General features: G+C 38.9%; 2 protein-coding genes across 3 annotated transcripts in view; one reads left to right on the top strand and one right to left on the bottom strand.

The window, feature by feature from the left end:
* Positions 1 to 6,145, top strand: part of ECPAS (Ecm29 proteasome adaptor and scaffold) — a 60,539-nt gene extending 54,394 nt beyond the window's left edge. For both annotated transcript variants that reach the window (XM_050329359.1, XM_050329358.1), the window contains exons 45-49: positions 94 to 238; positions 845 to 950; positions 1,104 to 1,192; positions 2,431 to 2,502; positions 3,303 to 6,145. In XM_050329359.1, the coding sequence (XP_050185316.1) occupies positions 94 to 238; positions 845 to 950; positions 1,104 to 1,192; positions 2,431 to 2,502; positions 3,303 to 3,442 (552 nt within the window). In that variant the 3' untranslated portion in view covers positions 3,443 to 6,145. The remainder of the gene's footprint in view (positions 1 to 93; positions 239 to 844; positions 951 to 1,103; positions 1,193 to 2,430; positions 2,503 to 3,302) is intronic.
* An 809-nt stretch (positions 6,146 to 6,954) lies between these two features.
* Positions 6,955 to 26,913, bottom strand: SMC2 (structural maintenance of chromosomes 2). Its single transcript, XM_050328915.1, has 25 exons — positions 26,813 to 26,913; positions 25,994 to 26,234; positions 24,960 to 25,109; positions 24,235 to 24,357; positions 23,290 to 23,328; positions 22,994 to 23,104; positions 22,769 to 22,813; positions 22,071 to 22,304; positions 21,257 to 21,406; positions 20,377 to 20,610; positions 19,392 to 19,551; positions 17,451 to 17,568; positions 16,655 to 16,793; positions 16,293 to 16,412; positions 15,770 to 15,974; positions 15,107 to 15,242; positions 14,035 to 14,159; positions 13,293 to 13,486; positions 12,866 to 13,009; positions 12,423 to 12,617; positions 11,682 to 11,882; positions 10,805 to 10,921; positions 9,402 to 9,562; positions 8,066 to 8,213; positions 6,955 to 7,170 (listed from the first exon to the last, which is right to left on the bottom strand). The coding sequence occupies exons 2-25, from the start codon at positions 26,159 to 26,161 to the stop codon at positions 6,955 to 6,957; spliced, it is 3,633 nt and encodes a 1,210-aa protein (XP_050184872.1). The 5' UTR covers positions 26,162 to 26,234; positions 26,813 to 26,913.
* Positions 26,914 to 26,999: the final 86 nt, after the last annotated feature.

Genomic DNA, 26,999 nt, shown 5'->3' with positions numbered 1-26,999 from the left:
GCAGACACCAGGGAAGACTGAGCTGCACTGCAGTGTGTGCCCAGCCTGCCCTTATCCTTCTGTCGATCATACCTTCCCCCTTGGCCTCTGCAGAACTCCCTGGAGAGCATGGGTGCGGGTTTCCCAAAGCATGATGAAGAGGATGAGGACATGAGGGAGAAAGAGGTACAGATGGAGTCCCTGATCTGTGCCTTCGAGACCCTGGGCAAAGCCTGGCCAAGGAGCCCCGAGACACAGCGTAAGTCAGCTAATGATGTGCAGAGCAAACTGTTTCCTCTTAAAATGAAAAGCAGGAGGGAGGGAGGAACCTGGAGATCATGTGGGGAGTGGGGAGGCTTTTGAGAAGATGCAGGATCTTGCTGCCTGCAGCTTGCAAGATATTAGTAAGAAAGTTGCCCCAACAGCTTTCCTGCAGAGTAGCCCACCCTTGGGGAAATTCTATTACTGTTGTCCTTAATTCACTTCACAAAACTGTTCTGACTTTGCAAACTTGCAGGACGCCTGAGGTGGCTTAGCTGATGAAAAGCAGCCTAGTTCTGCTGCTCTCATTTATGTCTACATCAAAGCCAGTGGAAGATGGATGAACTAGGAATATCTGGGAGGGGAAAAAAGTTGCTTTTATTAGCATGGCAGAGTGTGTAATATAACTGTTTCATCTTCCAGCATTTGCACGAGTGAGTTGATACGAAGATTTTCAGAGTCACTTGTTACAGGATGTTGACTTGGTCATATGCAGTAACTAGCTTGATGTCACTTGGAGAGGAGCACCTGGGAAACAGACTAGGAAGTGTTTCCTTCTGCCTTTCTCTGTGGTAACACAATGACATTCTTATTTTCCTGTAAGGTTGCTATCGCCAAGAGTTTTGCAAGTTGATGTGTGACCGTCTGAAACTCAGCACGTGGAAAGTGCAGCTTGGAGTGCTACAAGCCATGAATGCCTACTTTCAAGGGTAATTCTTCTTTCTGCAATCCACTTCAGTGATTTGTCTTCTGTTTGCTTCAGACTGTTTAATGAACCTGAGGGTGACACTGGATTCTTGGGGAAGTTGAACAGACTTCTTTCTCAGTGATGCAGGGTGCCTGACTGTGTTTGCATTTGACAGGCTAATGCTGTTTGATGCGGAGCACTCTGATCCTGTGGCTTTGACAGAAATACTGTTGGAAACCTGTTCCTCTATCACCCATTCTTTAGGTAAATTGACTTCTCTTGGTTTATGATTGATGAATGGCTTGTTAATACATTTGTCCTCTGGGGGGTTGGCTGGTAGAGGAAATAAAATGAACATAAGATGTCAGAGGTAACATTTTGCCCTCCCTTGCACTGGACTGTGATTACTGTGATACTGCAGTAACTGTTTGAGACTGTACTGTGCAGAGTGCAGTGCACAGAGAAGTGCACTCCTCTGGTGCAAGAGGGCTCTTAAAGGAGAGGGAGAGGTAGACAGCAGACTGTGCAACCTCTCAGAACTGCAAATCAGAAACACAGTAATTTTCTTCATGGGGAAGGTGGACCCCATGTAATCAAGCTATTCCTGATCTTAAAAAACCACATTTTTCTCCTCCACAGTTTAAGGCTTCTTGGATACATATGCATTATGTATCCAAGATTATAGTATCCAGGTATCCAAGAGATACCCCAAATTTTCTCAGATAGCCAATGCATGAAGCTCCAAGGCTTTCAGGAAGTTTGTGCTCTCCCTGAGCTGGATGCCCATGCGGATACAAGTGCTACTTGTGGCACACTGACAGTCATGGGGCCCTTCAGTACTTTGGTAGTGTTCCCACTTGTTCTATGACTGTAACAGTGCCCTGGGTCACATATCTGCATGTGGCTCTTGTTTCTGCTGTGCCTGAAGGCAGCACCCACTTTAGCACTAGCTACCAATTCAGACACTCCTTCGGAGAAAGTTTTCTTTTAGATATCAATCCTTATGGAATGGAGATTATTAAGGTACTCACCTTAATAAGATTTTAGCTCAGAGAGCAAATAACTTCTTGTGACAAACTTGTGCTTGATAGTGTAGGGTTTATATACCCTCACCTAATGCTACTTGTTAACATTTTCATGATCTATAACCAGTACAACTTCCCAGAATGGACTGTTACGCACAGTTGTCTGCGATCCCACTGCAGCTGTGCCAGTGTTTTGTTCCCTTTTGGCATGTGTAAGGAACAGGAGCTGTGTGGTAGTAGCAGGGGCAATGCACAAGGTTTAGTTGACTTGTCAACCTCCAATTGTTCACTTTCTGCCATTCAAATGTGCCTAACTGAGGAGCACTGCAAACTGACAGCACAAATGAGAGCTCAGTGAATTGTGCTAATAGAAGTGGTCTGGAGACCACAGTGGTGACTGCTTTTTGTACAGTTTGTGTGCATTTGGTTCTCAATGTGGTTGTGGGCTTTCTTGTTTGTTTTCTTTAAATCCCTTAGAAAACAAAAGCTACACGTCCATAAGAACAGAAGCTTTATCTGTGATACAACTGCTGCTCACCAAACTACAAGGTGAGACTTTTTTACTTGCCACTTGAAGAGCCACTGTTGGGTAAAAATGGCCCCTGGTTGAGTTGCCGGAACCATGGAGAGATGGCCTTACCTTCTGCTTGCAGCACTGGGCGATTCTGGGGCAGCTGGGACTTGGGAGTTGGGGAGGGCTTGAAGTAACTGGGACTGAAGTCAAGGTCTAAAAAAGTACTGTTGGTTACTCCTTGGATGAGGAAAATTCAGCAAGGAGGGTCCCATGGGGAGCACACAGAACTGAGTGAGTGTCTTGTCAGATTCTGCATTATGTTCAGTCTCCACAGAGGAGGGAGCTTCTGTTTGTTCCTTTCTACCCTTTCAGTGTCAAATTTAGTTCCTCATTGTTATTTAGGATTTAAACCTTGCAGAATTGACTTCAGAGGATGAGTCTGATCAGGTCTCAAGGTCGTATGTGTACTGTAGCAAATTTTTTCTTTGGATTTCTGTTACGCATTTTATGTTTCCTTTATTCTACAAGTCTTCTTACATGCCTCTTTCATGAAGGAGTTGTAACATGGGAAATGCTTGGTTCTTCAGGCCTTTGTATTCACATGTTACAGGCTTAGACGATGAAGACTAGCCTGAGTGAGAGGGACTCCTTGTGCAGGAGACAGCACGTGCACCTGAGTGTCCACTTGAATTTGCGTTCTGCTGAAAGCGCAGTATGGACTGCCAGGGAAAGGTTAAGGCAGTCGCTGTTTCGGCCTGTCTGGGGAAAGAGATGAGCTTTTGGGGTTTTTTGGTGTTCTGATGTTCATGTCCAATGTCTGTCTTTATCTACACAGAAGCTCAACAGTGGGAAAGCCTGACACCAGAAAGCAGGGAGCACCTCATTCGTTCATTGTCTACGATGGCGTCAGATAGCAGACCCGAGCTACAAGAGAGGGCGTTTGTATTGAAGAAAACACTTGAAAATCTTGATTAAGTTGTAAAAAGTAAATTTCAAAGTGCCATGTAAAACAAAAACAAAAAGTGCAGTGGTCTGAAAACCAAGTGGGGAAATGAAGATTACTTTGTAGGATGCATCATTCCTGGCCAAAATAAAAAATGCCTTAATTTCTTTTCCCCTTTAATGTTATTTTTACTCTTTTAAGCTGATGGTTACTTGTTTTATTGGTAAATACCTCTAACAGTCTGCCCTAGAATGTAAGTGTGCAACATGAAAAATGCAAGGGCAAGATGCTTTTTTTCTTTAAATCGGCAAAAGAATGTTACATCCCCTTTGTCCTTCAAAGGAATTGTTGAAAAACCACCAATGCAGAAAGTGAAAGCATATGTGATTTTCACTTGTTGTGTATGTAGAGATCTGTTAGCTGGTGTATAAACAGTAAATCTTCAGGACTCTGCAATAGTACTGGTGTTCATCTTAAGAGAACTAAATGCTTCCCTTGATGATGTATGTGTTAAAGTCCTGTGGCTTCCCAGGGGCAGGGTTTCATCTGACACCCACCTCTGCATCTGCTTGCTCCTCCCTTGCAGCCTGTTGTCTGTGCATGATGAAAGGCAGAGTACTGTTAACTTAACTCCTTCCTCCTTCTCTGACCTCAACATGGATTGACCGAGATTATGCCTCCCCCAGCTGGCAACCTCGGCCTCCCAAACTTTAAATGAGAACTTTTTTCCTCAAAGGATGCACAAGAGAGCACTTTACTGAGCTGTGTGGGACAAAGTTGGGGCTAGCTGGTACCCAGGTGGAACACTGCTCTTCTCAAAATTGTTTTGCATGGACACTCCTCACCTCCAGGAAATTAAAAAAAACCCTGAAAACAATCTTTTCTAGATATGTTTTTGAAGAGCGTTTGAAGTTTGCAATGACACATTTTTTTTAAGAGTGGTAATGTTTTATTCCCTTCCTGTTCGTAAACTTGTTCTTGCTTTGGAAACCTGTAACAATTTAAACTTGTCAATATTTGTAAGAAACTGAATCATCTGTCATTTATCAGAGCCCAAGTCATGATGGTTTCTAGCAAATACTTTTTAATTTGCACTTAAGAAGCAAGATTATATCTGCAGTAACATGGGAGTAAAATTGCTCTATGGTGATGTGGCCATGCTGCCTATCTCTTTTTTTTTTTTTTTGTCCCCTCCAATAAAAGACAAACCTGACCACTATAGCAACAGACTTTTAATAGTGTGAAGATAGCACGGCTCCATAACCTGACCAGTATGTGTACAGCTTTTTGGGGATAAATGCTTTGCTGATGGTGAAATAAAATCATTGATGTGGGCAATATCACATCCATGGCTTTCAGCACAGGAAGGTGTGTTTCTTTTCTTACCGTCTGCAGCTTCTTTCAGATCTGCTCTGTTAGGGAGAGGGTTGCTCAGATGACAGAAATCATGTTTCCTCCATGCCCATTTATTCAGATTCAGGTATGCAGTACCTACTTTCCCCTCAGGTGCCATTTCCCTGTCAGTGTTTTTTGGTACTGTAACAATCTCGTTCTTGCTCTCCATGGGAGGAATATAATTTGTGAACACTTGGTAAGAAAATGTCAGGAAGAAATGGGCAGGCAGAGCTGTCCCACTGTGGCTCTCGTGTAGCAGAAACCTCAGCGAGCACTACACATTGTACACTAGAACTGGTCAGTGGGCCACTCCTTGGTGCTGGGAGCTGGTGCTATAATGTTTTGATTTACACCTTGTTGCAGGGAGCTGCTCTTTGTTTACGTGTAGTTTGAACTATTGAGCACAGTGTACATTTAAAGATTTTACTGGGCAAATCACTTTGCAGTATCTTTAACAAGTTGCTTACCGTGACATGTAGTGTCATGAGTTTTCTTTTTTTTGTATTAGGTGAATATTACCAGTGATGCTTTGCTGTAGCAGTTCATTGTCTGACTTGGGTTTTTTCATATTGGTGAGTGACAGTAACAGAAAAGCAAGAGCCTCCATGTCTCTGGTAATTTGAGTTTTCACTGTGGACTGGAGTATTCAGAGGCAATGCCTGGTATGGTCTAATGACTGTACAAAGAATAACTGTAATCATTGTCAATAGCAACCTGAATTTCTCTTTTGGGGATTTATACTAGAGGGAAGAGCGTATTCTAGGAACTCTATAAACAGCTGGATTAACAACTCTGGCCAAGAGTGTTAGGAAGGTTAGAGATGGTATGACACTTTCTGAATCACAAAGCAATATGTCTTTCTCGTGATTACAGAGCAGATTCAGAGCTCCTCTCTAAAGCATGTGCCTATACACAAAACCTACCTGTACAAAAGTTAATTAAGTCAGAGGTTTGATTTCTACCCCCCTCGCATTTGTAAACTTGATAGGATTAAAAAAAAACGTAAATAGATGTGGCCTTCCTAGAGTTTCTCCTCTAAAAGTGATTGCACTATGTAAAACACACTGTACTTTGCCCAGCACGGGCATCTCTTGTGCTGCTGCGATGCTTTGTATACCCGGAGTGCAGTGCGCAGACTTGACTCTAGCACTCTCATTCTGACTTACAAGACGTTGCTTAAATGGATGTATATTGAGAAAAGTTTTCTAATGTTGCAAGATCTCCATCAAATTCACTGCAATCTGTACTGTCCAAGTATGTGAATGGTCTGACTGAAAGAAAATCCTCCTGCTTACCAAAAAGGTAAAATTAAATAAAAGCTGCATGACCTGTTCCTCGAAGTGACTGGTGGTGGTTTTTTCTCTTGGGGTATTTTATAGCATCCTTGTGTTCCAAACTCAAAGTGCACTACTGTTCTGCTTTGCCCCTCACCCCATGGATATGGATGGTAGCTCTGCAGTTTTAGAAGGAACTTAGGGGTTTGTTGTTTCGTTTTTGGTTGGTTGGTTGGCTTTTTGTTGTTTTTGTTTTGTTTTGTTGTTTGGTGGGGGGGAGGTGTTTGTTTAAATTTTTTTTTTAAGCCCACAGGTTGCAACCAGGCAGGGTTAGGGGAGATACAAATTCTTTGTATATATTATTTGTACATTCTTACATTCTTTGTATATATTATATATACATGGAATATGAGGCCATGAGATTAATATTTAACAGCAATTTGCAAATACTGTTAAAGTAACTTGGGAGTGAGTGGTTCATGATTGCTTTGCTCCATAACAATTATAGTTGCTCAAAAATCGCTACAGTTTTCTCTGGAATTTGACAACAGGCAAGGAAGATAGTGTTTGCACTTTGTAACAGGTCTTCTGAATGCTGTAAAACACTGAGGAAAATCTGATTTGACTACCATTCTACAGCTTCAGTTCCTCCTGTTAAGCTTACAGAGCTTATATACATTTCTGTGTAAATGCTTACAGAGGGATGATAGGAATTACTTATGGGATACCAAGAGGTGTGGTCAGCTTAGCAAATAGTACAGAAAACAGTCTCTTTTGAATTTTAGTTTATGAGGTTTTAATAAAGTAAAAACACTAAAAATACTTTAACATTTAAAAATGTTTTTTAAAAGCAGTTTAAAAGTATAAAAACACACTTAACAACCTGCTCCTACACACTGAAGGGTACAGTTTCTCCGCTTTGCGTATAGTCTCTCAGGGCTTGTACTTGCTCTCTTGGTTTTTTTGCCAGGAGACCTAATAGGTCTTCTTTGATCGTATCTTGTGATAGTGGATACACCATCCAAAAACCTGGTCTTGTAGAGGACATTCGCGTTGCTAAACATTCCATCCTTCAAGGACACTACAATAAACTAAAACAAAACAAGAAAAGCTTGAAGTAAATGCTGCCATCCAAATAAAGACTTCAAGCAACAACAGAAAAGGCTTCTGAAGAGAGAAGTCCTTTTACTTTATTTGGCTAGAAACTTGGTGGTAATTCTTAAGAAAATATTTTAAACAAGGCCCAGCAGACCCACAAGACAGACATTTTCTGCAGCTAATAACATATATCCCTGTCCCTGTCCCAGTGCTTGGCCTGGGATACAGTCCATAACGCTGGATACCAATTCATGGTGCATCAGACACTGGAAAAAAATTGTTGCTACTAATTTTGTAAGAATGCAGGATGTTTCATTGTCAAAATACACTGTTCTAATAATTTTACCATGCCAGTAACAAATGTTCCCCTCCTTTCTCTGATAATTTGAAAAGGTCCTAACACCAAATAGACACATACTACCCTTTTTTCATGTATAGGCCACAGTGATAGAGATTCTTTTCACTAGTGCCTGGTTTATTTTACTAGGGTCAACATGAAATATTTTTAACCTCAGGTTTAAGAACTCTGGGAAAAAAAAATTCAGGGTGTTGGTCATGCCTGAAACTGATCCTGTCACAGATATTCTTTCCTATTACTACTTGTCTTCTAACCACTGCAGCAATGGCTTACATTAAGACATGATTAAGTTTCACCACTGCCATATCATCAGTGTAACTTCCAGCTGAAACAACTCAGAAATGCAACACACAGGTGAACAGCTCAGAGTCCTCAGTGGCAGACTGCCTCTGGAAATAATGGATGGAGCTCTGAGCAATCTGGTCCAGGGGAAGCTGTCTGGGCCCATGGCAGGGGGGTTGAAGTAGATGATCTTCAAGGTCCCTTCCACCCCCAACCATTCTATGACCACAATAGTTTCAAGATCATACCTGAGAGTGCCTGAAATGAGTTTGAAGCATCATCCCAATATTTTGGGTATGAGACAGATCAAGGGCTGCATCCACTTCATCCAAGATGTAAACTGGGGCAGGCTTGAAGAGAAGCATGGCTAAAATCAAGGATAAGGCCACCAACGATCTAGGATGGAGAAAGAAAGCTGATTTACTCTCTTGTCTGAAAGGCTTTGGCTTATGAAAACAATTGTTGTAAGGCAGTGAAGCTGATGAAGGGGCTGGAGCACAAATCCTGTGAGGAGGAGGTAGTAGGGTTGTTAAACCTGAGAAAAGGAGGCTCAGGAGAGACCTTACTGCCCTTTTCAGCTACCTGAAACGAGGTTGTAGCCAGGTGGGGGTTGGTCTCTTCTCCCAGGAAACAAGTGACAGAATAAGTGAAAATGGCCTCAAGTTACACCAGAGGAGGTGTAGACTGGATATTGGGAAAAATTTCTTCACTGAAATGGTTATCAAGCATTGGAACAGGCTATGCAGGGAAGTGATTGAGTCATTGTCCATGGAGGGATTTTGAAGACGTATGGATGTGGCACTTAGGGACGTGGCTTAGTGGTCAACCTGGCAGTGTTAAGTTAATGGTTGGACTCTATGATATTAGAGAGCTTTTCCAATATAAACAATTCTATGATTCTAAAATGCTCTCTCAATGGAATGACAGCTTGTCCTTTCAAAATGTGATGCATTCCGTCAGAAATGGTGAATGTTACTTACTTTTTTATTGAGATATCAGATTAGTTGGTTGATGATTATTTAAAATTATGTTGCTGCTCTATTTTCAGTTCTGGGTTTTGCAAAGATGTTTTTCAGTGTACAGTTCTTGAAGTATTCTGTTCTTAGAAAGTTCTGTATCTGTCTCACCTCTTCCAAAATTCTGTTTCTGCTTTGTTATATTTTTTTAACTTGCAAAGCAGCACAAACCCTACACAGTAGCTGTAGTCACTGGAGATGAAAACTATTGCCACGACACTACTTTTATACTGGGGCAAATCTTGTCTATATAGATTTTTAAGATTACAGTTCAAAGAGAGGAGCATTTAATTCAACACTATGTCAGTACTACCTAGAGTTAACTGCAGTTTTCTTACTACTCATTTCTTTTGTCACTTCTTCATGGAGTAAAATCTTGTTATCTTACACCAAGTGATGCATTATTCTAAGAATGAATAGTGCTTCTAATATTGAGTCAGTTTAGAAGGAGGAAGAGTCCCTACCTCGACAAGGGAAAAGATTAAATTTTTTGCTTTTCAGAACTTTAATTAGTTAGATGTATCAGTTATACGCACAACCACTATGGAAAACAAATATATTCACCAACCTTTGTCCTCCACTAAGTTCTGTTAAGTTTTCCTTCCAGGTGTTTCCTAAGGCAACTCTGAACTCCACACCACCCAAGACACTGTTGGTTTTAGAGGCTACCAGCATAGCTTTGGCTCCTGGCAGGAGTGTCGAGAAAATGGAAGCAAAGTCTTCATTCACCTAAAAGTCAGAAACAGAAGATGTATGAACGTGCTTTGAATCAAGAGCCCAAAGAGCAAAAATGGTAAAAGCTGCACAAAGCTCAGGACATCTTGCCCAGTTTAACCCAATGGCTCATGTCTTGAAGATTAGGACATACAGGATAGTGAGAAAATACTAGCATACAGAATCTTATTTTTCCTATACCGATAAGAGAAGCAATGCCAAAGGATATGACACTTCATACTAAGCATTTTAGAAGGATCAAATGAAATAAGTATGGGAAGGCTTCTTTATGCTATCAGCCAGGGAAACAGTTATGCTTTAACACAGTTTTATTAATTCGTAAATTGTGATTTCTCACAATTAATTAAAGGACTATTAAAAGTATAATCACCATGTAAGAGGTACACGCTGGCATCCTCCCCACTCTTATTCTTCCCATGTTTACTTAAGCAATGCCCAAGTATTGGATGAGATGCAACTTTGTAAATGCAAATTAAAACCTTCAAAGTTAAGGAATGTATCTGAAAACACACTTATTCCACCACCCATGATGCTTCGGAATACAGTTCACCAATTTTTGCCAAACAAGATTTTTGCAATGAAAAGGTACCGTTTTGTCAGTGAGTACAGGCAATAATAATTAAAACCAATACTTTGTATGTGTGTAATTCAATCTTAGATAAAATTGATTTTCTCAAAGGCCAAAAAATACAAGTTCTCCTGGTACAGTGTAAAGAATGTGTCAAAAGCTTTCCATGTAGAAAGAGAACATTTTATACTTTTTTATAGTTTTCATTAATCAGAGAACTAGTAAGAAGGCAGAGTGCTTAGGTAATAGAAACATAAATCAGATGTTGCTCTAACCCAAAATTAAGTATCCTATCAGCAACAGGAACAGTACCCCATGTCCACAGCCCCACACTGTATGGGGCTACAGGGAACCAGAAGATTTTAACCCTGGTGAAATATTGCTTTAAGATAAAAAAATCCTGTATTTCAGCAGGCCAGTAGTATAATATTCCTTAAATTTTTGTGGGCACTGAAAGGGAATGGTGAAGTACAATTCTCAGAGAATATCTTATTCTCTCAAAAGTGAGATTAAACAGGAGAAATGAAGTGGTTGTTTTTTAATTTAATACTAGGCAAGGGATATTAGTTCTGAAAAGAGACTTTTTTCCCATGGAAATACACAAAACAGTTATCTAAGCTAAATCTGATGTTCTGCTAAAACATCAGATTAGATTTCAAGTTTCATACCTTTTTCCAAGCAATGTCTAAAGATTTTTTTTTCTTCTGGTCAAGCTCGTCAATAACTGCAAGAATTTTTGACTTGTCACACTCTACAGTTTTTTTTTTCTTCATTAAGTCATTGTACTAAAGAAAAGAGAAGAAAATATTAATTTCAATGAATTTTGTGCTGAAATAAATTTTGTGCTACTCTTACAGCTTTACCATGTCTTTTTTTAACTATGAAATAGTCATTAAACATGAGACAAATCCAATGCATTCATTTAGCTGCATGAAGGAGGTAAATCTGGGGATATTGTTTGCAAATTAAAGCATTGGAATTTTCAACAATCGGCAAAGGGGAAGGCCAGCAGTACTCTGAAACTTGCACTTCCACGTCAATCATGTTTCATTTGCTCTTCCATAGAAGAAATTGTGCTTCTGGAGGCTGATAGGAGGAAACAGTCTAGAACAGTTTAAGTTTGAGTCAGTGGGCAGTTTTGAGACAATCCTGGAATGGCCTGAAGATACGGATCAGTTTGAGATAATTCTAGAACACCTTCAAGCTATGATGCTTGAAGATGAATAATTTTTTGATCTGCAACTTTTACGACAGTAAATAGTTCTCAGATAGTCAAATAGATACCACAAAGCTTGCCTAACACTGCAGCTTAGGATGGACTGGGGTAGGAAATAATAAAATAAATCTTTTTACCATCCAAAGTCAAGACTATGAATAACCTATAAAACTGGTGTGCAAGTGAACAGTTCAAAGATGTTAAGATTAGTATAAAAGATCTAGCAAAAAATTTTGTGCTATCTCATGAAAGTCTAGTTTTATTTTTGGTGTATACAACATATACCCAAACTACACAATCTTTTTAGGTTAAAGTACAGAAATGTTTACCTTCTCCTCTGTGTCAGCGAGCAGGTTCATAGCTCTTGGGTTCACATTCTTTCCAGACTTCTCTATACGGTCCTGCAATTTCTGCAGCTTTTGAACTGCCTCCTTAGGATTGTTATTTTTGAAATCATAGGGTGTGTTTGGCTGACCAAAGAGTGCTCTTTCTGAAGCTATCCACTTGTGCTCTGCCAGCATTTTGGTTATCTGTAAACAATAAGACATGTGGAGGCCTTCCCCAAACCCTTCTCAAATGGCAAGAATAAAATAACAGAAAAAACCCAAATCAACATCCTAAAATTACTCTATAACATTAATTCTTCTACCCCAATGCAGCAAAAGTGTGTATTTTTACACTGCTTCAGGTGATTTCCTTAACTGTACACAAACCAAGATTTTAAGGTAGCTTTCATATATACCTTACTTAATTGAAACACTTTTTTCTCTATATCTGGACTACACTAATGTCACTAAATCTTGCCTTCTGTAATTAGTTACGTAATTTGTCTAAACAGTTAGATTGTTCTTAGTGATCACCTTCTCACTGCTATCTACTCCCCCTTAGTCCCTACAGATTAACCTCTAACACAATGTACAATTTTCACTCCGTCTTCCTGGGAGAAGTTTTTACATCCAGGATTGCAAATGATAGTGGTTAAGAAAAACAAGGGTATTTCCTTTGCACGTGGCAAGGGAAATAACCACTCCTGGCCACAAGATGGAAAGAAAAGTACCATTTTTAAATACCTTGGCAGCAGCATCAGCAGCCTCTTGTTGACATTTGATGATGTTATGTTCTAATTCTTTAATCTTAAGATGTAATTCATTATTTTGCTCTCTGTATTTTAGCATCTCTTCAGATTTTTCTTTAATTGCATTATCCTGTAACATGATTACTTCCTTTTGTTCAGCCAGCTCCTTCTGTGATTTCTCTACAGATTCCTGAAAAGCAAATCAAACAGGCATTTTTTAGCCTCTTATAAAGGCTGGTGTTAGACCCTTACAAGAACAGACACAGCAAGTAGAAAAAAATTCACATGTGAAAACCAAGCAAAAAAAATAACTACCTGGGCAGATTGAGTGCTGGTAAGCAAATCTGAAGAGCAAAATATACATTTTAATGTGAGTTTTAGGGGATCACACCTTCAGTAACATCAAAATGGATAACGAAACACAGTATTCACATTTACCTCTGCCTTAGCAACCTCAGCTGTCATAGCATCAACTTGCTCCTGGTAGGATTTGATTGCTTCCTCTGCAGCTGCTATCTGTTGTTTACAGGAAGCCTGTTCTTGTTTCAGCTCTTCAAGTTCCAGAACTAAAGCTTTGACTTCCTGAAGAGACATTTTCCAATTTATTGCAGTTGTATTTAAACAGAAAGAATTAAGATTCAGTTTGATGTAGTAAATGCTACCCATTCTTCAGCAAGGGGACAATCTCACCAAAAAAAACCCAAAACCCTCAAACAAAAAACTTTAGCAATTCCTGTGTCAGTGACTACAGAGTAGTATATTAAGTCTCAGAACTGACAGTATTAAAACCTCAGGAGAATCAAACTTTCTGATCTCTGCAACCACTTTATCATCGAGAAAACTGCCGACAAAGGTGAAGGTTTACCTGTTGCATATTCTTTATTTTTTTGCTTGAAGCATCTGCCTTTTTCTTGGCAGCAGCTAGTGCCTGCTCAGCACTTTTTTTTTCTTCTGCATATTCTGCTTCTGCATTTTTCATTTTTTTCTCTAATTCCCTGTATTTGTCTTCTGCTTTCTTTTTTCTCTCTTCAGTTTTGTTTAATGTCTCTTCACACTCCGCTGAATCGAGAAGAACAGTACTGAGACTGGGCATCATTTTCATCTTTAAATTTACATCCTAAACTCCAACTGAAATAAATCTGTATTTGCCCCCAACAGAAAAAAGTTGTACACTCACTAGTTACTGAATTCAGATACTTCACTGATTATCCTAAGACAGTGTGCTGTTTTTACCAGTTATTCGTAGGGAACCAAACAGCCTTTAAAATTAAGGAAAATATGCCTTTTTTTTTTCTTTTTTTTTTTTTTTTTTTACAGGGGCAAGCATATGCCAAATCACATGATCAAGAAGTAATTAATCAGATGGCTACCTAATAAGATACCTCACCCCTAGAATACTATGTCTAGATATGTATCACTTCTGTTGATTTTTGTCTTTATAAGTTTTACTTGTTGCTGCATTTTGTGCTTTTATGTTTGTTTTTCCTTAGCTATATGAACACTCCTTCTTTTCAATGCTTTCTTACTAAGCAAACTCAAACAGCCTGATACCCATCTCACTCTCAGCAGCTGATTTTCAGTTAAAAGAGTAAGAACACATTTGTCACCAATGGTTTTCTTCAGGGAGAGCAGCACTTCCTCTTGTTTGTGATAAGCACTTTGATGAAGCTTCTTTTGCAGCAGCTCTGCTTCCTCAGACTTCATCTCCCACTGCTGCTTCAGTTGCCGGTACCTTTGAAGACAGCAGTGACACACTCCTGTAAATCGAGGGGTACACAGCACCGCCCTTCCAAAGTTGAAGTAAGTGAATAAATACCTATATTCCTGTTCTAATGTGAGATATAGTGATGACTGTAGGACAAATACGCCTAAATGAATGAAAGTCTGATATAATTGCTATAATAGTAATTGTGAGGTTTGTAGGTATGCAAGTTATCATATATGTAACTCCTGCCTTGTAGCCTCAATCAGACATACTAAAAACAACTGCAATTCAGAGATCACTGGTTTTTCAACCAGCATCACGACAGATGCTAGGCTGAAACATTGAAGAAAAAATATCTAAAAGCAAAAGTCCTTCTTCTTGGCTATATTTCTGGAAGTCTACTGCAACTCAAAACAATGCTGTCTACCTAGTAGATAGCATACTATGCAACACTAAGTTCTCATGCATTTTTGCAGAACTAACACATTTTTCTATTAGATCTTTTAAAAATACGTTCAGTAATTGAGTAACTAAGAATCAAATCTACTCAAAATTATGTAATTTAAACCATTAAATAGTTCATACTCCTTTTTAGCATCTTCATATTTTCTTGCAAGAAAAGTAAGAGATATCACAAACTGGAATTCTGTATGGGTGTTAATATGGCTGAACAGATCCATTCTACAATGTACTTCATGAAACTTTAGAAAACCGCAAGTGATTTCAAGTAGACATCACTGTTTTTCCCTGTATTACTCACAGCAAAGTTTTCTTGCGTATGTTATCTAAAAACTAAATTTGCTTTTTGATTGCTGAACTTACAAATTAAACTGTGGTGGGAGAGAGGAAGGGAATAATTATCTCCATATTTCTCCATTCTCAACAGGCCCTGTGGCCTCCCAAAACACTTCTTTATATTAAATTTACTCAGTCACATAAGAGAAATGATACACATTTTATAGTGCAAACCTTACTTTTCAGCAACCTTCTTCAAGCTTGCCAGCTCATTCTCTACAGTCTCAAGTTCAGATTCCTTTGCCTTGAGTTCTGCTTCAATATCTTTCATTTCTTGAAGTTTAGATAATATTGGTGCAGCCTGTAAGGACGCACCTGTTCAGTGAAAAAAAACAAAAAGCCAGGCTAATAAGAATTAGACTAGTGGATTCACCATTGGTAATAGCAAATTCTAAACATTAACAATGATGCAGGTTGGTGATTTATCTTAGTTGCAAAACAGATAAGGCAGCTAGGCTAAAGTTATGACTTCTCTCCTCTGTTACAAAACTTAGTTCTGCAGGCTTTGAATACCACATATGCATGTCTTGTGCAAAGAACTAACTTTTCATAATCTATGAAATTATCTCAAATCCATTATGAATTACTTTTAAAAGTGCTTGAATATAAAGCACCTCTCCTTCCAAGAGGATTATAGAACCGAGATTTAAGTATCTAAAATCTAAATTACTTTAAGCAAATAGTTTTCCATTAATTTTAATTAGATTAAGGAAAAATATTTCAGCTCAAGACAATCTTAGTTCAAACAGATGATATCATTCCCAGTATGAGTCTACACATGCAGAGCAGTAAACACATCAACAGACACACAATATTATTATATGAATAAAACCAGTAATTGCCTCCATGCAGAGTGCCTTGGGGGTCAAACACATCTCCATCAAGAGTAACCGTTTTCGTCATTATCCTTTTGTCAAAGGTCACTTTCTTAGCATTATCCATGCTATTGCAGATCAGTGTTGTCCCAAAGACATATTCCATTGCTTTCTGCAGTTCAGGTTCATATGCAACTAGAGCTAGGGCTAAATGCAAGTTATTGTGACCAACCTAGAAATAAAATAAAATCCAATTAGTATGCCTCAAGTTATAAGAATTTTCAAACTTAATTTTTGTCTTTTCTTTCATAAAAACACTTTTTAAAAGCATCATTATATTTTAAAACTATTTCAGTTACTAGTGAAATAATTAATACCCATTTAAAAATTGCACAGCTAAAAGGATACAAAAGAAAAAAATCAATATACTCTCAAACCCTATAAAAATTCTTATTAGTATAACCATTAAGAAGCCCATGTTTTCAACATAGACACAAAATGAAAATAGGACATGAGCAATATAGTGTAAATAGTGTATATATCCACATACCAAGCTTTGGGCCAGCTTGACCGTGTCTGGTTGAACACATCTGGCTGAAATTTTGTTCAGTGGAATGATGGTGTATCGATGCTTTAGTTCACCCATTTCTAAAAGCTTTTTGCCAGTCACCTGAAAAGAGTTACAAAGCATACCTGAATAAACATCTGATTTTGTAAAGACAGACAAGGGGGCATTTGAAGAAGAATACATTGTTGCCACTAACTATGCACAGCTCTCTTGACCCAATTTAAACATGTAGGTGGGTTCAAACCCCCTCCTAAACATGCAGTAACAATGCACATGATTGCCAACCCTGAATCACACAACCACATCTCAAAATCCAGAGTTCTGTACTAAAGCAATAAACTTACCTCTGTGTCCACAATAACGTTATAGAGTTTCCCTCCAGCCACTGCCTCCAGGGCTTTTGCTTTGGAAAGATCTTTCACAATTATAAGAGTCACAACAAGGCCTTTCACATTGCTTGGATTCCAATTTTTTTCTGGATATCTTAAAATAAATATAATAATCATGTTGGTTTTCTCCTACACATCTTAAAGATACTATATTTAAAACTCGTGATGCCTACTATACTGGTGTAAGAAATTCTAAATTCTTTTAGAAAAGAAAACCAAACACACAGAAAATGGTTAAATGCAACAATTCAGGGCAAGAGATTTGCCAATAAAGAGTCATTAAACAAATGTCCTTTCTGATTTTTGCAATGGGTTCTCTTATTACCACAGGTATAGGAGTATATTCAGCCTATTATATAAACAAATAAACCTTTGGATACAGGTATTGGATTGGTGGAGACAGGTGGCAGTGTTGACCTTGGCCACAGGCAGGACTCATAAGGATTACATATTTTTGCAGTTTAGACCCTTGGATTCTATGGCTTTAGCTACTAAAGTTATGACTTGAAAACACCATTAGACAAAACTTCTAAGTTCTAGTGACTTCAGTAAGACTGTAACTTTTCCTGACTTTCCACCCCGCCTCCGTCTTCACTTTGCAGGGCAGGTAAGACAGTCATTGTTCACTGGCACTAACAGGAAAGCAACATCTAAGCCACTGGGGGAATTATCTGCTAAGTCCCATGAGCCATGCACAAAAGACCCCAAAAAGCACTTTCACACGTTGTTCAGGATGACACTGAGATCTTACTTGTACTCAAATTGCAGATGAGGAAACTTTGCCATTAAACTTTCAAGCAATTCTCTCAGCCGGCTGATCTCAGACATTAATGCCTTCTTTTTCGCTGGAAGGGTTGCTTCTTTCTCTTCTTCAGAGTTGAACACAGGTAGTAGGCATACATCCAGAGCACAGAAAATTTGTCAGCTTAAAAACTGGCATCTTCACATATGTAGCAAATACTTAATTCAAAGACTTTCTAAAATTCTTTCTAGATTTTCAGTTTAGACAAATTAACACCATCACAATACCAAACATGCAAAAAAATGTTTTAAGTGTAATGGGCTTCTCTAAATGCCATTCTGGAATATCAGTTGAGTTTTGAGTAGTGTCTGGAACATCCTTTACCTGGCATGAGAAACAAACTTTAAGGAGTCTTTTAGGTGAGAAAAAACAGGAGTTAACAGGGACACTGTTCACTTTATTCATGTAAATTTTTGCTGGAATTTAAATTTTCCATCCAACCTTAAAACGCTTGGCCTAAAGTTTATAAAATCAAATTATTTTAAGCTACCTTCTGTGGAAGGTACAAGTATGCAGAGCTTTGACCAGAGAAATTTCTTTGTGCATGAAAACAGAATACTTGGTTTTTCATTTCCCTCCTGCATTGGGTCTGAGTGGGATAGAGTTAACATTTCCCACAGCAGCCACAGAGAGCTGTACTTTGTATTTCTAGTAGAAAGTAGTAGTTGGTATAACACCAGTGTTTTGGCCTTTGCTGAATGGTGTGCTGTCTGTCGCTCCAACCCATCTTCCAAAATCTGGCAGGCTGGAGGTGGGCAAGAGGTTGGGAGGGGGCATAGCCTGGATATGGGACTCAAGGGATATTCCATATTATGCAAAGGTATGTTGAGCAGTAGAAGTTAAGAGAAAGGAGGGGGGGAGGAAACATCCATTATTAAAGCCTTTGCCTTCCAAAACAGCCCATATGCATACTGAGGTCCTACTTCTCAGGAAGTGGTTGGATGTTGCCTCCTGATTCCTGATGGGAAGCAGAGAGTTAGATGCTTTTATTTTCCTTCACTTCTGTGTCCACCAGCCAGTGGTGGTGGTAGCACCTCTGGGATAACATATTATAGAAGGGGAAAAAGACCCAAATCAATCTGCAGCAGCCAGAGAGAGAGGAGTAAGAATCTGTGAAAGGAACAGCCCTGCAGACACGAAGGCCAGTGAAGGACACAGAGGAAGTCCTCCAAGTGCCAGAGCTGAGATTCCCCCGCAGCCCATGGTACAGACTATGATGAAGCAAGTTTTCCAGCTACAGCCCATGGAGGTTCACAGCAGCAGAGTGAATCCTCTGCAGCCTATGGAGAACCCCATGCAGGAGCAGGTGAATGCCTGAAGGAGGCCATGACCCCACGGGGGTCCCACGCTGGAGCAGTCTGTTCCTGAAGGACTGCACAGCACAGGAGGGACCCATGCTGGGTCATCTTTGTGAAGAACTGGTCCATGAGAAGGATTCAAGTTGGAGAAGTTTGTGGAGGGCCGTCTCCCATAGGAGGGTCCCCAAAGTGGAGCAGGGAAAGGGTGTGAATCTTCCCCCTGAAGAGGAGGGAGCAGCAGGGGCAAAATGTGATGAACTGACTGCAGCCCCAATTCTCTGTCCCTCTGCAATGCTCAAAGAGAGGAGCTACAGAAAATCAGGAACGAAATAGAGCCTGGAAAATTAAGTTTAACTGATTTCCCAAAATCAAGTCTGTTTTGCTTGTGACAGCAATTGCCAAAGGATCTCTCCCAGTCCTTATCTCAACCCACAAGACTTTTGCTATATGCTCTCTCCTCTGTCTAGTTGAGGAGGGGGATTGATAGAGCAGCTTTAGTGGGTACATGGCCTCCAGTCAGGGTCAACTCACGACACTTCTATATTCCCTTTTCAGATTCCCCCAAAACTCTGCACCCAAAGTCTGTACAGACCTGTATAGTTCAGCTCCTTCATTTGGTTCTCCAGGGTTTTTCTCATTTTTTCGACTGCTTCAAATGCTTTTTGGTCTTCTGTGTAGCCTTTATCCATCTTTTTAACTTCAGTTTCTTTTGTCTTTAGTTCTTTTTGTGCGTAATTCAACTTCATTTGAGCCTGTAAGGAGTAAGCAGATATGAAACCTGATCTTCAAAGACAATCTGGCAGGTGCAGACTTGGAACACTTGCACCAACAAATCTGTAAAGTTTTCCACTGGTTGCAGATATGCCAAAAAGCAGCCTTGGCTTTTCAAAATAATGGCACAGGTTATTTGGACATAAAAACCTTGATCCTTCGGTAACATATTAGCACATGAATAAAGCCTGAGAAGGAACAAAGTAAAATAACATGGGATACAGCTGGTCCATTCTTGTTACTTTCCACTGAAGAATTTTTCCTGAATTGAGACAAGGAAGGTACACTTTCAACTTTGAAAATTTAAATTCCACTGCTAGAACTATCCCAGCAGAGGTTTCCTGCCTTGAGACAAAAGAAATGGCATTCAGTCATGTGACTAGCACACAATTTAGCTGAGGAGGAAAGTTTCTTCTAAACTCTCCATTCACAGTCTCAGGCACCTTTGTTCTGATTCCATTAAGTTACTGCAGAAATCTCTTAGTATGAACATGTATCATGGACAGCAGTCTATTTTTTTTCCTATCAAATACCATCAAACATTTAAGTACAGTGACTCCTCCTTTATATCTCAAATGCCAGTTTCTATACTTCCTCATAGCAATATTACAGCTTTTTCCTATGCAAGGATATTTTGTTTATATTTTAGCAAGAAATTACCTTAATGCATATGCTAAAATGTAAAATATCTGGCATAGATATTCTGCTTCTCTTTTCATTGACCTTTCAAGCGTCACTGAGTTTTCAGCCAATGTTTAGAAGAAGTATGAAGGCAGGTCTGAGACAGGCAGAGCTTTTATTCTTACCTGTTTAGTATCCGTTACTGCTTTGCTAATTTCATTTTTGCAGATCATCATCTGCTCAGAAAGAGAAGCTTCTTCCCCATTGTTATTGTTGCATACACCAGCAGACAGAGCATTGAAACGTTTCTGTGCTGCAGCTAAAGCATCTGCATCTTTTTCACTCTCTTCCTCTAAAGCATTTAGTTCTTTCTCTTTCTTCTTTAGTTCTTGCTCCTTTGACACCAGTGCTTTAGAGTCCTTCAGCAAAACAAAAAACAAAAACAAAAAAGGAAAAGAGAATCCGAGTCCATTAACTTGAAATTCATGTGTAGATGAGGAACTACAAGTAGTTTCAACTACATTTCTATGGCCCTTTATCAAATTTTGTAATGTTACAATATGTCTTTGCATGTTTTCAAATGTGTTCTTGCCCCATAAGTGCACTAAAGATCTACAAAGGAAATACAGAAAGTATGACAACTGCCCAAAAACTTTAGGAATTATCTCTTTCTTTCCAATATCTAAAAAGTGATCTTCAGTGCTTCTCTTGCATAAAAAACATCAACTGCCAGAAATACACAAGGTAGAAATTTCTCATTTAATTTTAAGAGTAACTTATGTTCAGAGAGCATAATAATTTGAAATTATAGCAATCTCTCCTGAGGTTAATAGAGGGTTGGGAACTTTCTATTGCACTTGCTTTGCATCTGCATCATGTCCGTTACTAATGGGAGCCTACTACCTTATGCTGCACAAACAATGTCCTTAACATTTATTTCTGCTTTCCTGATGTATTTTTTACCCATCACAGGATTTTTCTTACTATAACAGACAAGAAAAAACAGTTGTACCCACAATCTGAATTAATTTAGCATGTAAAGAAAATTATATACAAATATCTTACCTTCTGCATACGTGTTACCAGTTCGTTGCACTTTATTTCTTCACTTTTTAAGTTTTGCTTCTTGAGATCAAGGGCACTTCGTGCTTTGGTATTAACTCTTTGATTTTCTGAAAGAGCAGCTTCCAGTTCACGGAGTATACCTCCAACTTTCTACAATCAGTAATAAAGGAAAGTTAATTTAGTCTCTGAGACTGATACAGTACCTGTAAATATTTCATCTTCTGTTGACAGCTTTACATAGAATGACATCTGACCAAGCATGCAGTTAGACTTCAATACAAACAGGTCAGAATATTTCTTGTCTGGGAAATTCAACCTAACTTGAAGCTACTGTTGAAGACCCACATCACTCCATATGATGGGACCTGTACAGAAGTTGGATTTAGACATCCAAAACCCCTATGGACCATTGTATCTAATCAAATTTACTGCCTCCAAAAATGAAGTCAATACTGATTTTTTTTTTTTTATAAAAAGCTTCCTTTTCTTTTTCTTTGAAACACAAACAAAAGGGGAGAAAAAAATGTCTGGCAAAACTTACCGTTGAATGCACAGATGAAAATATGAGGGCATAGTTTCTATGCTTTGGTTATTTTTCATTTAAAGCAATTGGAAGTAAACCATTTCAGATTTAAAAAATTTTAAAATTATGTCTTCTAGACAATGGCCAAGAACAACAATGAATAGTGCGTAATCTAAGCAACCCACCAGAAGAAGATAAAAATTCAAGGGTGTATTATCTGTAAAAATTATTCCCATGTCATAAAATTCTTTATATTCAGGTATTCAGATGAGCACAACTGTTTTCACTTACCTTATCCTTCTCCTTTTCCATCTCCACTATATCTTCATTAAGTTTTTTCACCCTCTGTTCTGATTCAGCCTTTGATTCACGAAATTTCTCTATATTAGCTTGCATTTCCTTTAACTGATCACTGGAGGATTCTTTTGTTTTTTCAGCCTGAAAAAACTGATAAGCTACACAAGAGCGGCTTAAATGTTCTGCTTCTCGTACTAATTTCTGATGTTCTAGATAGGCTGCTCGTCCCTGAAAAGACCAAAAAAAAAACCCAAACCAAAACGCTCTAAAATTTGAAGGAAAATAATGACTGTTACAGAAATCTTCTAAGCACTTCTAAACATAAGTATTTGTAGGTAAGAGAAAGGATTGTAGGTAAGAGAAAGGATTCTCCATGTTAATATAATTGACTGCACAGCAGAAATACCACTGGACCCAGTTTTTTTAAGAACTAAGACATGTTTTCATATTCTAATTTTATCTAGTTCTTTTGTTTTCTTCCTTCTCCCTACATTTCTCTCTAGGACCTCTTAGATGTCCTGAATGTCACATTCTCTGTATTTGGAAAGATGATAACATTTCTCTCTTAAACGATTCTACAAAGCTTGAAAACATACTATTGTTTTAGCCAACACATACTGGTTCAGGGCAGCTGAAAGTATTTTTTTAGTGCTTAAAAGACCTACTTTATCTCACTTTTAATTTTTCCATACCTCTCTCAGTTCCTCTAAAGTTGGACTGATCTCTTCACTTAGGACCTGAAACACATAACAGAACATTTATATTCTGATTTTTTAAAAATCTAAACATGTGTAAGCATGACTATCTAGTTCCGGGTGGTGAAATGAAATATTCATCAACTTAGAAAGCACACTAAACTAATTATTCAGTTATCTCTAACAAATATGAAAGAAACTATACTTTCCAAAATGTAGTACCATTTCAATGCTTTTCAGTCTGAATTCCTTCTTCTCTATGGTCTTCTGGACAGCGTTCCTCTTGCATTCATACAGCCTAGTACCAGCTGCTTCTTCAATCATGGCTAAAATCTAAAATTAAGCAATGCAACAAAAATTGGATGTTTCTTCTTATGCTAGATTTGCTCAATTCAGTTGGACATCTCATCTCCTTCCAACACCTTTATTTTTGTTGTCCCCCTCCCAAAATATGGATTCTTGTAATTCAAAGCAATTCAGTAAAACTTCAGACAAAATAACTCCAACAAATTTCCTACCTCTTGTGGCTTCATATTCAGAACTTTGGTAATTTTTCCCTGGTGAGAGAAAGATAAAACAAGAACAGTGTTTGTGTACCATGCAGTAGTAATAAGAAAAAACAAAACTCCAAACCCCAACCAAAACTATTGTATTTTAAGTTCAAACACTTTTTTTTTTTCTACAAGGATAATCAAGTTTACTGAATTGTTTGGTTATTCAAAGTTAAATAAGTCACACTTTCAGTTAGCAAGCTTGAAATGGTCATCACAGGTATTTTAAGCTCATATTTAGGCTCGTCCTCCACATTCCTAATTACAACTTAAAGGAGTAAAGCACGGAGTTTGTTCTAGAGTCTTACTGAGTTGCTGATGTTGAATAAGTTCCTAATCATAAACTGATTCTTTTGGAGATGTAGCTCACATGTAACTGGGGAAAAGCAAAATATGTACATAACTGTCACCATATCCCACCCCCCCACTCAATTTGGGACAGTTACATTTGACAGAGTAAATCCTCATCTGTTTTATTATTCCTTGCAAATATTTCAGGGATTTGCCTAGTCCCTGTTTTGATGTTTATAAGAGACTTTTCAATTGGTCAGCCTTCTTTCCTTAATTTTGACTTAAGAAGGCACATATATCAAAATATTGTCTAACACTGAACACATATAATACAAAATAAAATCTCTGTAATTTTAGCATAATAATAAAAGCAACACATATCTGTTAAAGAGAAAAAAAAGAAAATAAAATTGGAATATATTTTAGAAAATCTTGCTAACAGTGTGCTACAAGCGTGTTTTAGGGTCAAACTGCTGTACTGGAAATCTTAACAGATATTTCAATTTTACTCAGTAAGATGTTGCTTCAGTTAGGATATCAAGTGTTTTCCTGCTATCTATCCTACCTCAAATTTAGTGCAAGTTCTATTCTTTCTGGATTTTATAAAGATGCACACAATACCTGCATAATGAGGAAGTGAGGATTGTTGACATTGAGTCCAATGGAACAGAAGAGATCCTGCACACGATTGCTGGTAGTACTCACACCATTGATAAGATACTTATTTTTACCTCCAATGACAACCTGGAGAAAGAAGAGAAAACAAAGAAACTTTAAGTAACAATACATAAAAAATCTGAGCAAATCACATGTACTACATCTTTGTGTACACATGTATGTGTGCACTATACAGAACATCAAAACAGACCTTGTTGGACTGAAGAGGCATTTAAAATATTTAACTAAAACATAAGATTAGTCATTGAGGACAATACTACAAGAAAATTTCCAAAAACACTTCTTTAAAAAAAGAACCAAAAAAACCCCAACCCCCCCCAAAAAACAAACCAACAAAAAACCCCAAACCAAATCTCCAACCTCTTCATTAGAAAAATAAAGTTTCCTTTGTTCTTGGAGAACAAATTTAACACACAGTTCAGATATTAAGTGGAAAATATGGAAGTAGAAGTAAAATCGAAACACTGAATATAAAATTAGAACTTGCGTTATGAACATTTTTATCTAGTACACTGGATCTACTCCTGCAGTTGTGCTAAGGACACTGTGTAATTGCAGAAACTCAGGGACTTTAAAAAATACCCGGTTTTTGTCCTTGACCAGTCACTCTGTTGAGCATGGCAAAAATGTATTTAGGCTACTGAACAATACAGATATTAAAGACCCACCTGTCTAGTCACGATAATCTGATCATTAGCTTCAAATCCAAGTGGACTCTGACTCTTGTTCGAATTATCAAAGGTAATTGACACAGTTGCCTTTGTAATTCCAGCTTGCCCACTTTTATAAACTAGATCTTGAAAGTTGGAAGCTCGCACCTAAATCCATAGAACAGATAAATACCTTTTTGAAAGAAATTAATTTCACAGCTTCAGTGTACTGTAGGTTTTGGAAAAATTAAGGAAAAAAATGAAGATCTACCTGCATACTTAAGAGTTCATGTGAACTGATACATGGGAACTGCAAGGTGTATTATTCTAAAACCCCAAGTAGAGTGTGCAACTCTAGTTCTAGTTAGCTAATTGCTTCTGCATGAGGTTTCTGACAAACACTGAATAGATGTTAAAAAAAAGCCAGTCACCAGTACATTTATTTAATGAGCATTTATTATTTGTAATGCAGTTCTCAGGGAAATTATTCAGAAAGTGTTCCTGGATGTGTCTACATCTGGGGGTAGGCAGATGGTGGAAAAGAAGGGAAATCAAAAAATCATCCCAAGATACAGATTCAAATTGACATCAGAGATATCAATTTTATTATAAGAATAAAGCAGATATATCATCTCTTAAATAGCAGGCACTGCATGAAAACCATTTTTAAATTTTTTTCTTGTGAACCAGATGGCCAAATGTTGAGACCCAATCCAGAACTGAAAAAATTATTTACAAATAAACAAGTTGGTGACTAGCTGCAAGAGACCTTGGGTTTGAGACTGCTACCTTTTAAATGGGTATTTTTAGGTTATTGTTCTAAGCCACATACTATTCATGACTGTAGTGTACCGATGAAATTGTAATTCAACCTTAGAGTAAGAATGAGAAACAATGTCAGAGACCCAATTTCATGCATTGAAAAATCCAAATAAATAAAATTATTTTTCCAAGAAGCACCACTTCAGGTCTTCCATTGGAGATATTCATTATAATAATATGAAACGTTGCTAACAGAAGACAGACCTTTCTTAAATGCCCTGTCCCTTTACCTGTGACAGATTGCTGATTCCCAACACGAAACAGATAGAGTCCAAGATATTGGACTTGCCACTACCATTGAAGCCAGTAATGGCATTGAATAATGGGTCAAAGTCACGAACTTCGGTCCTTTGAGCATAGGATTTAAATCCTTCCAGAACAATTGACTTGATGTACATCTTCTCTATGGCCCTGAGGGACCAGGCAAAGTATTCCTCCGAGTAGCACAAAGAAAGTTATCTGGATTATGACCTTATATATTTCAAAGAATAAAAGAAATAAGAATTAGCAAATTAATCATACTGCATGCCAAACAAACAGTAATACGTGTGAGCAAATGGTAAGAACACATGACTTTTACAACTAAAATATCATGCATTTGTAAAACGAGAAATGCCAAGTGGACCCCAGATCCAGGCAGCATCCCCACAATAACCTGTAGTTCAGCATTTCTAAGAGAAGTGACTTTACACAAAGCTCATCACGACACTTGTATGAAGACTGGTGGCAAACCCCCGTTTTTTCACCAAGCTACCCGCCAGCCAGCGAAGGGGAAGGAAAGGCACGGGTGTTTCAGAAGCGGAGCCCCCACTTCCCGCCTGCCGGACTGCTACGCCTGCTTAGCCCCACCGTCCCCGAGGGATGAATCCCAGTGAAGATGCAGCCCCGGCTCTGAGGCACTGAGAGCACGGACCCCTCACAGCCCCCTCCCGGTCCCCGCTGCCGGCATCGCGCTGTCCCACGGCCCCCGCCGGGACCCGATCCAGGGAGCCCTCCCTGCCGCGTGCAGCTCCGCTCCCCTGCCCGCCCGCAGCGCCTCACTCGCCCACCTCCGGGGCAGCTCCGCGATCCCAGTGCCGCTCGTCGATCCCGGCGCCGCTCGTCGATCCCGGTGCCGCTCGTCGATCCCGGTGCCGCTCGTCGATCCCGGTGCCGCTCGTCGATCCCGGTGCCGCTCGTCGATCCCGGTGCCACTCGTCGATTCCGGTGCCTCGCAGGGCGCAGCCGCTCCCGCCG

Source organism: Myiozetetes cayanensis, unplaced genomic scaffold (assembly GCF_022539395.1).
Source record: "Myiozetetes cayanensis isolate MyiCay16 unplaced genomic scaffold, myiCay2020 scf4, whole genome shotgun sequence".
Lineage (NCBI taxonomy): Eukaryota > Metazoa > Chordata > Aves > Passeriformes > Tyrannidae > Myiozetetes > Myiozetetes cayanensis.
Note: the sequence above shows the minus strand (reverse complement) of the source record. Positions and strands in the feature narration are given on the sequence as shown.